The sequence below is a fragment of the Notamacropus eugenii genome, chromosome 2 (assembly GCF_028372415.1).
Source record: "Notamacropus eugenii isolate mMacEug1 chromosome 2, mMacEug1.pri_v2, whole genome shotgun sequence".
In the NCBI taxonomy this organism is placed as follows: domain Eukaryota; kingdom Metazoa; phylum Chordata; class Mammalia; order Diprotodontia; family Macropodidae; genus Notamacropus; species Notamacropus eugenii.
In genome coordinates, this window is record NC_092873.1 from 5,809,992 (window position 1) to 5,825,838 (window position 15,847).

At 37.7% G+C, this 15,847-nt stretch overlaps 1 protein-coding gene across 1 annotated transcript; it reads left to right on the forward strand.

Moving 5' to 3' along the window:
• The first annotated feature begins 435 nt into the window (after positions 1–435).
• Positions 436–8,602, forward strand: LOC140524298 (putative oocyte-secreted protein 1 homolog). Its single transcript, XM_072638719.1, has 5 exons — positions 436–680; positions 3,499–3,677; positions 6,457–6,563; positions 7,527–7,706; positions 8,280–8,602. Exons 1-5 carry the CDS (start codon positions 611–613, stop codon positions 8,365–8,367), a joined length of 624 nt encoding a protein of 207 aa, XP_072494820.1. The 5' UTR covers positions 436–610; the 3' UTR covers positions 8,368–8,602.
• Positions 8,603–15,847: the final 7,245 nt, after the last annotated feature.

Genomic DNA, 15,847 nt, shown 5'->3' on the forward strand with positions numbered 1-15,847 from the left:
AGGTAGTTGTGGAGGATAAAACCTTGCATGGGAGTGGAGCAGAAAATGCTCTTTTACAGTAACATGTGCCTTTATGTTGGATCAAAAAATCCAGCACTTTCCCAAAACTTAGCTCCTAAACTTCTTGGGAAGAAGTCTGAGTGCTTTTCTGTGCACCAGGGTTGACAGTGAGACATCAGGCTTGAATAAATAGTATCACCTGTGAGCAAGCCCTTAGTTTTGCCAGAGGTGCAGACCTTATTTCTACTCTAGTTCCACCTGTTTCTTCACCAGAGTCCTCCTATAATTCTGTTGATAGAGAGGGGCAGAATCCAACAGTGAGTATCTAGGTATTATGCAGATCCTGGGAAAATCACTGCTCTCATACAACTTCTTTTCTACAGACACCGCCAAAGGGCAGATATGCGTTATTAGGCCCTTTAACTCCAAACACCTGGTTTTATTAGGAAGCTCTCAGTGTTGAGGCAGTAGAGATTTTCTTGAGCTAACCGAGGGAGATTATTGGAGACACCTGAATGGGACAATTAAGTATAAAATCACAAGAAATGGTAGCACTTTTGCCAATTTCATGTTTTGGGTTTAGGTCGGTAACCTTACTCTGAGATTTGTTATGATGAAAGTCTTTCTGGAATTAGGAGTCCTGTACCTTTTAGTTTGCCTGACTTGGTCTGAACAACCAGGTAAATGGGTGGAATTTGTTGTCTTTATTATTTGTCTCTGTCTCTGTCTTAAAACAGTGGTTCCTGGTTAAGCTGTTAGTAATTAGATGCATACTCATTTCAGTTTTCTGTGGGTTGTAGTAGTAAGATAAACCGACTTAAAAAAAATATTGTCTCCTCTGAACTTAAGCTGTTCTCTTTGTTTTTTGGTCACTGAGAACTGCGTAGTTTAACAAGTCAAATGAAGGATGTCCTTACTATTTTTTCCTCATTCAGATTCTTTAGGAGAGATGTTCCCCAGGGATTATTCTTGTTGCTTTGCAGCCCACCACATCCTTAAGAGAAGCATGTGATGTGCACGACTTTGTATATTATGCCACATGGACTGAATTCTCTGTTTATATCTCCAAAACCATCCTCTAATTCAAGGTTAAGTTCATTGTTTTCTAATGGCTGGCTAGATCCTGCCCCTTGATTGCTTTCACCCAAAAATACAGCTTGTCTAAAGCCAGGTTATTCATATTTCTATTTTTTCTTCTCCTTTACGAGAAGCTCTTTTTCTGAACCCCCTGACTCCTAAACAATCCTACTATCTTCCGTGAAACCTTGGATGCTTCACTTAATCTTATCTTTCTGATGTCTAATCAGTCAATGAGAAGCCTATTAATGTCTTACTTGAATAATTTTTCTTCCTTTACTTTCCCCCTGCCTTCTGCCTAGTCTATATGTATGTGTTCAATATCATACTTATCACAGAGTTGTTTGATTATTTTTCTAATGCCTATCTTCCTTTGTTTTTCTCTTCTTCAAATCCATCTTCTTCATAGAAACACTACTTTATTACTCAATTTTTCCAGTTTCAAAATGTTAGGCAGATCCTAATTGCACATTAATGATATATAAACTATTCACCTGGCTATTTTCTTAACTTCATTCTGACTTGGGCCTAATTTTTCTGTCTTGCCTGGTTTCTTAAGTAATATAGCATCACTTAGGGCCTAAGTCCTAGACTATATCCTGACTATACTATATATGAACACTCTCCTGATTCTATCCTGAGATTGAATGTTGTATTTCCCAACTAGACTCTGACCCTTGTGAAAATAGGGGCTATTGATTTTGTGCATCGCTCCTTCCCCCTGTGCCCAGTGAAGTTCCACATTCATCCTATGCATTTTCTAAAAATTGGTCAGTTGAATAGAATATATATAAATATGGAGGTAGGAAAAGAACAGGGCAGTGAGATTGAGTGGGTGGCTACTTGTGAAGGATAAACCTTCCCATGCAATAAAGTAGAGAAAGCTGGTGGGGGTGGGTGAGTGTCAAGACTCATTTCTTGGGAAGGAGTCTGAGATTTTGGCCTTCACTAAAGCTTTCCACAAATGTAGGTCAACTGTTAGACAGGAAGATGAAAGAGTTGATCTCCCCTCTGGGCAATCCTTCAGCTGGTGGTGAAGGGCCTTTCTTTCCAACTCCATGTTCTCAGAATACAACCAGTCACCTTATTTCCTAAACAGACACAAAGAGGCCACTCCTTATCACAGGTACCTGAACTTCCAATCATAGATGCTCTTATTGGCTACTAGATTTTTTTCTTAGCTGATGCTGGCCACCTCTGTATCTCCAGATAGCCAGTGTCTGGTACATAGTAGGCACATTGAATAAATGCTTTTTTAACAGTGGTTGCTTATTCCTTGCAAATACTACTGTTGCTTTCATTTTTCAAGTGACAAACATCTGTCTTTCCCACTAATCTCCCCCTCATATTGAACAAGTTTAAAAAAAAATAGAAAAACATCTCTCAATATCTATAGTCCATCAAAACAAATTCCCACATTATATGTCCTCCAAATGCATTCTTTTCTCCATTTTTTTTTAAAGTTCAGCTCTGTTAGGAGGTGAGTGGCACATTTCATCTTCATTCTTTTAGATTTGTCATTCATCGTTTTGTGATTACATTTCTAAAATCTGAGTTTTTCTCTACAATGTTATTATGGAAATTATTCTCACAATTCTGCTGATTTCATACTGCTTTAGTTCATAAAAGTCTCTGGACAAATATTTTGATTCCCTGTATAGGTTAGCACCTTGTGCCTGACACTAGCGATGTGTCCAAGTAAATCATCAGGTAGTGACTCTCACCTTCTTGAAGATTCTATTAAGATAACACAGACAAAACTCACATCAATTGGCAGATAGAATCCAATTGTGTTATCTGCCAACCATTGCTTTACAATCCTATATTTCTGCTACAGAGATTTAGTAGCAAAGTGAGCCTGGACCTGGATAATTTAACCTCTCTGAAGCTCATTTTCTTTAGTAAAATGGGAATAATTTGTAAAATATTTCATTAAAAAACAGATCTTTATTTTTATATTCCTTTCATTTCTAAACATAAAGTTATCCTTTGTAACAAAGAAAATTAGGGATGGCACAGAAGCAGTTCAATGTTGTATTCCTAAGGCCTAACTCTGTACCTCACAAAGAAGGGACAGAAGCTTAACTTCTCCATTGGGTCTAAGCTTGACTGAGAAAATAGCACTTGTCTTTCAGGGTTCTTAGGACTCACTGAGGTCAATGAAGGTAAGACACATTGCAAGCTTTGTAGCACTGTGTAAATGATCATGCTATCATTACTGTGGACCAATCTTTAGTTGGCTTTTGCATTTTTCTGCAAAACCAAATTCTGCTACCTTGACTTTAGCCTCTTCTCAGGACCTTTGAGTAGAAGGAATTGGTGCCTGGCACATAGTAGATGCTAAATAGGTGTTTATCGACTTATCTGGTTTCAAAATAAGATTGATCCAAATGGTTTTTGATCTTTTTTTTTTTCCCTCAGTAACTGTGGAATGTACTCTTTTCATGTTCCGGGTGTTAGTGAAAAAAGATCTGTTTGGTGATGGAGTGCCTGTGAGACCTGAAGAGCTGACGCTTGGTATGGGTTGTCCAGTTAATGGGGAGATGACGGATAAGTTTGAGCTGTACTATTCTGTGACCGAGTGTGGGATTGAGAATAAGGTAAGAGATGGCTGTAGTAGTCTATACTATTGCTTCATGCCTAACTAATTCCCAACACATATTGAAGAAGAAAATGAATTGAATTTCCTACTAAACGTTAATGTGATTAAAGCCAGGGGACCAATGTGGGAAGGAGATGATTAGCTAGTGTCATGCCATTTGACGAGAAGCTCTGTGGCCATTGGCAGATGGGATTTTTTTTTTTTAATTTGACAAGCTTGTGTACTTCCAAGGCTGGACTGAGGGGAGACTTCTTTGTAGCTGGGGTTTTGAGGTAGGCAGCATACTGGACAGAATACCAGACTTTGAGTCAGGAAAAAATGAGTTTAAATCTAGCCTCAGACACTAACTCTGTAAGTGAATAATTGAACCCCTGTCTGCCTCAGTTTCTCCACTTATAAAATGGAGATGATCATGGTAACTACTAAATGAAATTTTATAAATCACTCCATTTTACTAAGCAAACTAAACCTTAAGGAATTTTAGTCATCCAGGATCACACTGCCTACTAAATCTCTGTAGCAGAAAAACAGAGTTGTAGGGTAATGGTAGGCAGAGGTTCTTTTTGTTCTCTTTTGTGAGAATAAAATGAGACAATATGCTTCCCCTTTATTATCTTTTGTCTCTTTTATGTTCCCAGCATTTAGTACAGTACCTGGCACTTACTAGGCCTGAATGCCATTTGATTGCCTGAGTTACACACAGATTGCACACCAACTTGACAGAGCTTTTAGTACTTTTCCTGAGCAAACTTGAGGATATCTGGGAGTGTGGGAGTATGGGAGTGGTTCCTGGAATAGAGCCTTTCTAGACTCTTATTTTTGGCTCATCTTAGCCAAATTAGGAAATCTAGTGAGGTTGGATCAGATTTATGCCATGGTTAGAGCATAAAATACCAAAGGATACCTAAGAGAGGATATTGATCGCTCAGGGAGAACCTCTATTTGGAAAGCCCATTATTAAAAGAAAGCTGAAGTTGGCCACCCTATTATCTATCCCAAAGTGTGACTTCCCTTTCTCAGACATACTATTAGATTTGTTGTTCAAGATTTTGGCAATGGTCCTGGCCAGATCATGGCTTAACCCTAGGCTGACTCAGTTAACCTAGGATTCTTTGAGTCTCTACGTTCCTAATACCCTTACCATTAAATTGTTACTTGGGAGTGTAGGTACTTAGTGTTCACAATAATTGGTTTCACTGCTCCTTTCCTGCCTCAGAGTAGGAAAGTACTTGTTCTCCTGTCTTCGTACTATGAATTGAGGGACTTCTTAGTTGGAATGTCTTTCTCTTTTCTTTGAATTATTCAACGAGGAATTATTTTAAGCCTTGCATGGTTCTAGAGATACAAAACTAAAAATGTATAGTTCTGATCTTTAAGTAAATTATATTCAGTAGGGATAACAAATAAGTAGAAAAATAGAATTTTGAAAATATAGGGGTCAAGTAAATTTTTTTTTTTTTGCTAGGAAACAGCAGAGCTTTGGAAAAAAACAAACCCAAGAATCCTTTGAAGGAGCCTTTTCCAGGCCTTGGGGATAGCCTGCAGAAATGGAACTCATGGGCACCAGGAAAAGGGCTAGTCTGGATGGGATTGGAGGGACATGGCAAGGAGAAGAATCAGTAACAAGCTTGGGGGTGATTATGCCACTTTGCTGTAATGGGATTAGACTATTAACTTCCTGAAAAGTGGGGGAGAAATGTTTGTATTTAATCTGAAAAGCAAGAGGGAAGCATTAGACCTTTTGGAACATTGGAGAGCCAAGGCCAGACCTATCGTCTCAGGATTTCAATGGAACAGATATGAAAGGAGAAGCATGAATGGGTGACAAAAGAGAGTTTGCAGTAGTCTAGGCAGAGGTTGCTCAGGGCCTTGCCTACATTGTGTGAATGGAGAAGAGGGGACAAGACGAATGGATGATTCTTTAAGAGAATTAGTAATACTTGGCAACAGAGAGGGTATAGAAAGAGAGGTTTCAAATCTGTATGTTCTAAAAGAGGACAGAGAGAAAATTAGGAAGAATGGCTTTCTGGGAAAGTTAGGAACGTGGAATTGGAAAGGATATTAACATAGAGATAGATAAAGGGCAGTTGGTGGTCGTGGGGTTTAGAAGGCAGGAGAGAGTTTAGAAACTTAGAGACTGGAAGTAGTTGTATTGAGAAAATCAAACTCATGTGAGATGGTATGATGTGTGTGAGAGGGAGAGGAAAGGGGAGGAGGGTAGGGGAAGATGAGTCTCTGCACAGTCTGGACAAGTCATACAAGGATGATCTTTCAAAGGAGACTGAGAAAGCATATCTAGACAGTAGGAGGAGAAGCAGACAAGGGTAGCACCATGGAAAACCAGATGGAAAACCCTATTTTGTTAACTAGATCAATTGCTACAGAGGGCTGAGAGGAATTGCATGTGTTTGGTAACTAATACATCATTGGTAACATTGGAAAAAGCAGTTCTGGATGAGTAGGGTACAGGCCAGATTTCCAGGGGTTGAGAAGGAAGTGAGAAATTAGAAGCACAGGCTTTCCAGTTAATGAAAGGGATGAGAGACAACCATACCTTGAAAGGGATGTTGAAATCAGGTGAAGGCTTTTTTAAGACTGGGGGAATTCTAGGCTGTTTAATACATAGGCAAGAAGGAGACTGTAGAGTCAGGATGACAGTAAATTATGGAGGAAAAAGGGATGTTATACACAAAGTAAATTTGGGAGAAAGTGGGGCCAAAGGTGAAAGGAAGAACATTTTGAAATCCTTCCATCTAAATGGTCTTTCTGTGTTTTAGGCTTTTGAGATGCATGTGATGTATAAAACAGATCTCCATTATGTCTCATTGTATCCCGTTTTTGGCCGTGGTGCGACTCGGTTCCCCTTATCTTGCCAAGTGTTCAGGTAAACATTGCAGTTTGGTTCTCTAATGTCAAGCTAGTCTTCTCAACGTTAGAAAGCTGTCTTGACTTAGCTTTCCCCTTGCCTACTAATCATTAAGTGTAGCACTAACAGGGGAAAGGCAGGATGATGTTGCAGAGAGGGTCTAGATTTGGAGGCTGAAATGGGCAGATGTGGGATAGAAAAGCTATTTCATTAGTTGCATGATGGAGTAGTTTACTTTCCTTGTCATTTATTTCCCTTGTAAAATGAAGGGACTCATTTTTAGCAATCATTTATTAAGTCCCTATGTGCAAGGCATTCTTGCTAGCTACCAAGTTTGCTTTCTACTTTGGGAAGCTGTCTTCGGGCCTTTTACATTGCTAAAATTTGGGAGATTCAGACCTTCTATTTGACAGTAACAAGAGTGATGGCCAAATATCTGACTTCAGCATCCATGAGGAAAAATTTCAGGGCTGTGCAAACTGGAAGGAGGCTAGAAGGGTCAAGTCATTCTTCCAAGGAATAGTAGGACATGGCCACATCTCCAAGAATGCAATAATGCCTTGGAATTTAAAGCTCTTCCAAGCTTAGCCCCAACCCAATTTTTCTAGCCTTTATTATTAATTATTTCCCTTCTCGAATCTCCCAGTCAAGTATAACAAATTTTTGCTGACCCTGCCACTACATTGCATTTTCCATGATCATGCCAGGAGCATATTCTTTCTTTAAACTTTTATTTCCTCCAAAGCTCTGTTCAATCACCATGATCTAGAGGAAGCTTTACTAGATATAGCCAACCCCCAAAACAATGCCTTCTATATATTTTACATAACTATTTCTATATATGTGTGTGGTAAAGCAAGATGACTGAAGTCCGAAATGGGCTTGCTTCTTTGTTTTTTTATCCCTAGGACATTATATATAACAGGCACTTAATGCATTTTCCTGGTTTGATAATGACTTTGGCGATTTTCCCATTCCTAGGCAACTAGGTCCAAAGACGTCACCTAGGTCTGATGTCCCTAACCCACCTGTGGAAAACAGAAGGGTCGCTGTGAGAATATTTCCTGCGATTTCAGGACCCATCTATTGGACTCCAGAACTCCTCCAGACTCTGGAGAAGCAATGGAACAGACCCTTTTTGAAAAAAGAGTTTGAATCTTGGTGAGGAGACCCTGGACCCCTGGCTCATGGCAGACAATTCTGTTGCTTTAGGCTTTTCACCTCGAAGATCCTGCCAGACCTGTTTAAGGGAAGGGGGAGACAAGGGACAGATTGACATACTGCAGAAAGAGATGACTTTGAAACTAGGGAGACCTGGGTTCAAGTCTTGTCTCTGATGTTTGTTGGCTCTATAATCCTGGGCAAGTCATTTAAGTTCTCAAGATCCTGAACAACTTCCTCTCTAAGTTGGAGAGCAGGCACTGACATTGGTGAAGGGTGCTTTCTTACATAGGTGTCCCCTATGGTAATGGAATCACTGGCTATACCCTCAACCCTAAGACAAGAGAAGTCTACATAGACACAGGGAATAATACCATGTAGAATGGTTGCATGCCAGAGAAAAAGTGATAAGAAAGGAAGATTAATCTCATGGGAATGATAAAGTTTTGGGGCACAAAGGTGGGGGAAGAGACTTCCACAATTGGGACTGAGGTGGGAAAAATATCCTGTTCTTTTGCTTTGCTAAGCCAGTCAATAGCAGTCTTTGTTTCTTAATCCCATCTTCTTCCATAGGAACTGGGTCTCCTTGCCTATCTTGACTTTGAGCTCTGTAGTTTGCCTCCTTCTTTGCCATGGAGATATGGGGCTGTCTGCATCCTGAGATATTACCAAGGAGGCACTACAGGACAGCCAATGCCAGTCAAGTTTTTAAGCCTTACAATGAAGGTTCCAAACTTCAGGAAGTTGGAATCATCTAAGCTTGCCTTGGGGAACTTCGCATTGTGTTTTTAAAATTAACTTTTAAAGAATAAACCTGCCCAATGTTGCCTTTATTTTATGATTTCTGTACAGAAGAGGGTTGTGTGGGTTTTAAATAAATTTAATGTGCCATCTCATCTTTAATTTGTTAATTTATTCTAATGATTAAGTGAAAGCATGGAAATATTTGTGACAAAAAATATGGATTCTTTTTGTTTTGTACTGCTGGAAAAGGGAACAAAGATCACCTCTTCTGGATCCCAACTCACCAGTTGAACATGCCATGTTGGCCATCTGCCTTAGTGAGCTGAGGAAGGAATAGCCATCAGTGACAGTAACTCTGTCTGCAGCCAGCTGGGAATCTTGACTTCTGCTTAGGGAAGGCTAACAGTCTATCTATCAAGAACTTGAGAAACAAAGGGCATCTGGGAGACATACTGAATGACCTGTCTATATTTATCCTGTGACCCTGCTGCAAAGTAATGATTCTCATTTTTTCCTTCTATGGTCTTCAGCCACAAGGAGATTGGGGGGGGGGCATATATGAGGAATGTAGTCACTGGTGTGCCTACAACATATCTCATGAATATCTTTAGGAAAAGAGTGACTGGAACTTTTCATGTTTCATTAACTATATTATATTTGGGTGTAGTGTCTGCTTCAGTTACTGCAGTGTAAAAAAAACAGTTTAGAAATACTAGGGAAAGTAAAAGGGATCTGAGGATCCAAGGAACCTATGGGATTCCATCATCTGTGCATTTTCATCGATCCTCACCATTAAGTCACATGAATTCTGTGTCTAGCTCTCCCTCCCTCTGGTTGGTTTGGCTATCACTTTTCTGCTACGCTGCTCTGCTTCTTGAGGTTGGCAGATGGGGGACAAGTTGGAGAGGAAGGGATATGGATGTGAACTGGCTTTGTTTTGTGGGCCTCTTTTGGGGAAGATTGAAATCTGTATCTTAACCACCAGAAAATTCGAGAATACTACTATTCTTCTAAAATCCTTGTGGATACAATAGCATCACTTGATCAGAGTGGGCATGATTTATGACCCTTTATAGAGAGTGGAAGATTTACTTTGTGTTGGTGGGCTACTATGTAGACACCTACTTTTCCTAGAAGAGGAGTTGAATTTCATTACATGGAGAGTGGCCCTGAATTTTAAGCAGTTTCTTTATTAAACATGTGATTGACTAGCTTCATTAAATAATTAAACAAAGCTGTTGTGGTTTGGGTGCTCTTTCTCTATTTTGGTTATGTTATTTTGCTGCTCAGATTCTATTCCTTCTTATGGCCCAAGTTAAAGTTCAAATTCCTTCCTTCCCCCAACATTACCCCTATAGTCTATTTTTCTTTTCTCTTTTACTCTTCAAGTGCTCTTTGGTCTGTCAGTAGAAAAAATGCATTCCTTCTGTACTTACCCAGTAGTAACCCTTTGTTTGTCATATTTCCCTTTAAATTTAGACATGTTCTAAGCACCCCGTATGTGCCATGCCCTTTGTTGATGTTACAAAGAAAAAGAAACTGTCACTTTCTCAAGAAATTTGCATTGTATTTGGATGTGTACTGGGAGATGCATTCAGATGAAATAATTCTTATGGCTGGAGAAGACTGTACCAATCAGCCTTGTGTAAGAGGTGGCCCTTGTACAGAGTTTAAATGGAAGAAAACTAAAAGGTCTGAGAAGCAGGAGAGATAGAGTGCAGTGCAGGAATGGTAGGGGCAAAAGAAAATAAAGTGAAGAAAAGTTTCTTGACTTCACTGATGCCATTTTGTTTTAAGCCTCCATTTTGTGATTGAGTAGTAGTTACATAAATTATCTTTCTGTAATAAGATGAGGACTTAAATGGTATAGTTTAGTAGGGATAGTAAGCATGATTTCAGAAAAGGCTACATCAAGAAGAAATAAGATAAAAAGAGGCAGGAAAGTAATTATTGTGCTCAGACACCATACCTACAAAATTAATATAAATGCTTACTATATATGCACCTAATAACAGCATCTGAGTGCTTAAAGGAGAAGTTAATTGGTTTGGAGGGGAAAATAGACAATAAAAGTATAACAGTGGGAGAATTTAATGTTATCCTTTCTAGACCAAATGTAATCAAAAGATGAACAAGAAACTGAGGACCTGAAATAGAAAGGAGTTAAGGGGAAGAAAATATATATGCAAACAATCGGAAGTGACTTTATCTACCACAACTCAGTTGCTTCTGGATTCTGCTTCTAAGGACCCATCTCTTGTTGATGAGTTCTTCCAAAAGTCTCCATTTGAGGGAAAGACCCCAAATCAGCCATATTTTATTCACTAGGCATAACCCTGGTACCTCTCTTCCTGTCTGCCCTCCTTTTCAACACTTATGTACCGTTTTCCTTCTTTAGGATGTAAGCCCCTTGAAGGAAGGGACAGTCATTCTTTTTGCTTGTTGTATTTGTATCTTCAGTTCCCAAGGGGCAACTAGGTGGTGCAGTGTATAGAGTAACAATGCAGGAGTTAGGAGGACCTGAGTTCAAATCTCACCTCAGACACTTGACACTCACTAGCTGTGTGACCTTGGGCAAATCATTTAACCCCAATTGCCTCATCCTGGGTCATTTCCAGTCATCCTGATAAATATCTGGTCACTGGATTCAGATGGCTCTGGAGGAGAAGTGAGGCTGGTGACCTGCACAGCCCTCTCTCACTCAAAACAAAGTCAAGTGCAAATCGTGTCATTATTTCTCTGATGGCATGGTCTTCTTCAGCAGCAAAGGATGAACACACGTCTCTAGTTCCCAGCACAGTTCCTGGCATATGGTCAATGCTTAGTAACTTCTTATTAACTGTTTCACTAAAGAAGGATCCTTTGCTAATGGAAATGGTACAAGTATCTTTTTGGAACTCAAACATCTCTTAACTCAGAGGTAAAGTTAAAGAAGACTGAGGGCCTGGAAATGCTTTTGTTATATTAGAGTTAGAAAGAAGGAAAGAGGAACAGGAATATGTTATGGAAGAAAAGGGAGGGAGAATGGGGGGGAACTTATGTCACATACCCAGAGTGAATAATTAGAAGGAAACAAGGAAGAGAGGATGTGAGGAAAGGGCAGCATTTGAACCTCACTTTAAATGGAACAGCTCAATGAGGGTAGAATACCCACAGGCACATAGGTAAGTGTAGAAAAAGATGAAAGGAACAGAAGCAGAGTGCATCAAGTTTAGAGCACTGGTTACTGAGCACAATCTTTTCTTTTCTTTATAAAGAGCGAGCAGGAAATGAAAGGAGGAAAAAGAATGAGACTATGAGAAGAAAGTGCTTATCTTTGCACAAACAAATACAATGCAATAAAAATGACAAAATAAAGTAAATTGGGGAAAAATTTTGGGATACGTTTCTCTGATGGAGGTATTTTTACTAAAATATATAAGGAACTAATTCAAATTTGTAGGAATGAGTGACTTAGCAATTAATAGATGGTGAAAAGATATGAACAGGCACATATTCAGGGGAAAAATACAAGATATAGATAGGCATATAAAAATGGTCTATATAATTACTAATTAGAGAAATACAAATAAAAGAAACTCTCAGGTTTTCACACCATTTATCAGCTTGGAAACATTGACCATAAGTGGAGGTGATAAATTTTATCCAGTCTTTGAGAAAACACTCACGTGGATACAATATTGCTGGAGTTGTGAATGGTTCAGTCATTCTGGAAAGCAATTTGGAACTATGTCCAAAAATTATCTGTATATCATCTTAGCTAGCAACACCACTATTAAAACTATAACTCAAAGAGATAAAGAAGACAGGAACCAGACCCCAATGTATAAATTTTAGAGTGAGTTTTTTGTGATGGCAAAGGAGTAGGAGCTAAGGGAGTACCCATAAACTGGGCAATGACTGAACAAATTATGGTATGTTTAAATAAATATTATTGTACTATAAGATATGATGCAAGGAATAATTACAGAGAAATCTAGGAATGCTTGTATGAACTGATGCAGAGTGAAATAAACAGGACCAGACCAATTCACACAATAACAACATTACAAGGATAATTAACTTGGAAAAACCTTAAGAACTTTGAAAAGTCCAACAACCAATGAAAATTTTGGAGGACTGATGGGGAAGCATGCTGCCCACCTTCTGACACAAAGGTGATAGAAACAGGGAGCAGAATGAGACATAACTATTTTTAAAGATTTAATATTTATTAGTTTACTTTGGGATATCACAAATTTAATTAGAAACTTTTCTTTTAAAAGTACTTTATTTTCTCAAAATACTTTTACTTAATTTAATTAATATAATACATAATATTTTATAATAATATTTATAATATAATAAACATTTGATTTCAACTAAAATAATTTTTAACATTCCTTTTTAAACATTTTGAGTTCTAAATTCTCTTCTACCCTTAATTCCCCCTGCCCTGAGATGGTAAACAATTTGATGTGAGTTATACATGTGCAATCATGCAAACCATATTTCCTTATTAGTCGTGTTGTAAAAGAAAACACAGACAAAAAACATGAAAAAAATAAGGAAAGGGAAAAATAATATGCTTCAATCTGTATACAGAATCCATCATTTCTCTCTCTAGATATGGAGAGTATTTTTCATCATGAATCTTTTGAAATTATCTAGATCATTATTTTACTGAGATTAGCTAGGTCATTCACAGTTGATCATCATACAACAACTTGTTCAACCATTCCTCAATTTATGGACATCCCCTAAATTTTTAATTCTTTGCCACTACAAAAAGAGCTACTATAAATATTTTTGTATATAAATATTTAGGTCTCTACTCCACTTTTAACAAATCTCTTTGGGATACACACTAGCAGTGGCATTGCTGGATCAAAGGGTATACAGAGTTTTATAGCCCTTTGGGCATAGTACCAAATTGCTTTCCAGAATGATTGGATCAGTTTAAACTCTACCAAGAGTGCATTTGGTTCCCAATTTTCCCATATCCTCTCCAACATTTATCATTTTTCTTTTCTTTCATATTAGCCAATCTTATAGGTTTGAGGTGGTACTTCAAAGTTGTTTGAATTTATATTTTTCTAATCAATAATTATTTAGAAAATTTTTATGTGATTGCAGATAGCTTTGATTTTTTTCTTCTGAAAACTGCCTGTTTCTATGCTCTGACCATTTATCAGTTGGGGAGTGCTTTGTATTCTTATAAATTTGACTCAGTTCTCTATATATTTGAGAAATGAGGCTTTTGTCAGGGACACTTGTGGTGACATTTCCCCCCAACTTTCTGCACTCCTTCTAATCTTAGTTGCAATGGTTTTGTGCTTGCAAAACTTTTTAAATTTAACACTTTCAGCATTATCCACTTTATATTTTGTAGTGCTATCTCTTGTTTGGTCATAAATTCTTCCTTATCCATAAGTCTAATGGGTAAAGTATTTCATGCTCAATTTCTATTCTTCCATTTGGTTCCAGGATATCAGGGCAGTTTTCCTTGATAATTTCTTGAAAAACGCTGTCCAGGTCTTTTTTTAAAAACATCATGACTTTCAAGTAGTACAATAATTTAAAAATTATCGCTCCTGGATCTTTTTTCTCCCAAGTCAGTTGTTTCTCCAGTGAGATGTCATATTTTCTTCTATTTTTCAATTCTTTTCATTTTGCTTTGTTGTTTCTTGATGTCTCACAAAGTTATTACCTTTCACTCGACCAATTCTAATTTTTAAGGAATTATTTTCTTCATTGAACTTTTGTACCTTCTTTTCCATTTGGCTAAATATCACTGCTGACATGTCTTGGTGTGCAAAGCCTCACTACTGGCTTGTTAGGTTGCAGCCTGATGCTGGCTTGCCTAGACACCCCCTGAACTGGACTGTATTCCCCTTTAACTCATTGAAACAGAACTTTCCTGCTGACCTTCTACATTGTTTTGGAGATTATATTTGCAGGGAGCATAAACTGGACTCATCTTATAGCTGTGACCTTAGAGCTGCGCCTAAGACCCAGGATGGACTGAAAAAGGTGAGCAATAGATCTGGGATGTATATCAGGTCAAGAGTGCTTCTGGGTTTAGGAATTTTTGGTTAAGCTTTCATGGCCTTAAAATATAAAGGGAAGGATGGGGAAAAACAATAGAATAAAGAATAAAAGAAGAGGCAAGGTGGGAGAAATGATTTTACCTAATTGGTTGGTGTAAGTGGAAAGTCTTCATCTTATACAGGGGAAAGGACATTTAAACAAAGAGGAAGGTACAGAGAAAACAGGTATCACTTGAACCTCATTCTAGTCTGAACTGGTCAAAGAAGGGCAACACATACACAGGAACTCACTCAAATTTGGGTATAGAAATAGATTTAACATAAAAGGGAAACAACAGTTACTTGGTGTTGGGGGGTGGAAATTCATGGAAAGCTAGATTCGGGGAGGGATCAACTTTTATCTCAGAACAGAAATTGTGAACAAGCTTTAAAAGAAAGAAAGAACAAAGACCTGTGACTGAGATCTGGAGGAGGTAAAGAGGACAGTGGCAGCAGAGAAGAAGCGGATTAATACCTCAGGCACAGGATACTGTTGCTCAGCAAACTCCTCTCTTGTTTTTTGTAAAGAGCTGACAGGGAAAAAGAGAAGGAAAAACATAAGAGAATAAGATGGAGGGAAATACAAAATTAATTATCATAATTGTCAATATTAATGGAATAGTGGAAATTTTATAAATACATGCTGAAGGGTAGAAATATAAAACACATCTTTTATTGAGAACTGCAATAAAAATGATAGTTAATTAAGTGTCACTGAAAACTTGAGTACAAAATAAGAGATTAAACAACGTAATCCTAGAGAACTGGCCCATCAAAGGGCAAATCATATAAGCCATTAATACTTTGTCAATGAAAATGACAAAACGTAGAATTTTGGGAATGCATTCAAAACAATTGTTAGGGCAAGACTGTCTCTAATCACCTTCATCTACAACAAAAGAGAAAGAACAGAGTAATGAATGGGGCATGTATTTAAAAAAAGAACTAAAAAAAAATCAACAAATAGAAAGCACCGATTAAACACCAGAGTAGATCCAAATTCTGTTTCTAAACTTGATCATTCAATACACATTTTGAAAATAAAGAATAGATTAACCAAACCAAAAGTCCAAACATTTAATTAACAAATAACACTAGATTTTAAAATAGCATCAGATAATTTTATTTTTTTTAAAAGCAGAAAACCAAATTATCGATATAAAAGTGAAGAAGAAAATCAAAATAAAAAACTGTTAAAAAATTATTTGCCAAATTACATGGCAATAAAACCAACAACTTGTATGAAATGAAATAAAAGCTTACATAAATATGAAATAACCAGAATAGTAGAACAAGAAATAGACCATTTAATCCCAGGTAGAAATCTAG

What these genes read in the sequence shown, in the direction of transcription:
- LOC140524298 (XM_072638719.1), top strand. Translation starts at nt 611, where the DNA reads ATGATGAAAGTCTTTCTGGAATTAGGAGTCCTGTACCTTTTAGTTTGC. An exon ending in GACTTGGTCTGAACAACCAG is followed by an intron (nt 681 to 3,498) that starts GTAAATGGGTGG and finishes TTTTTCCCTCAG; the next exon opens with TAACTGTGGAATGTACTCTT. An exon ending in AGTGTGGGATTGAGAATAAG is followed by an intron (nt 3,678 to 6,456) that starts GTAAGAGATGGC and finishes TCTGTGTTTTAG; the next exon opens with GCTTTTGAGATGCATGTGAT.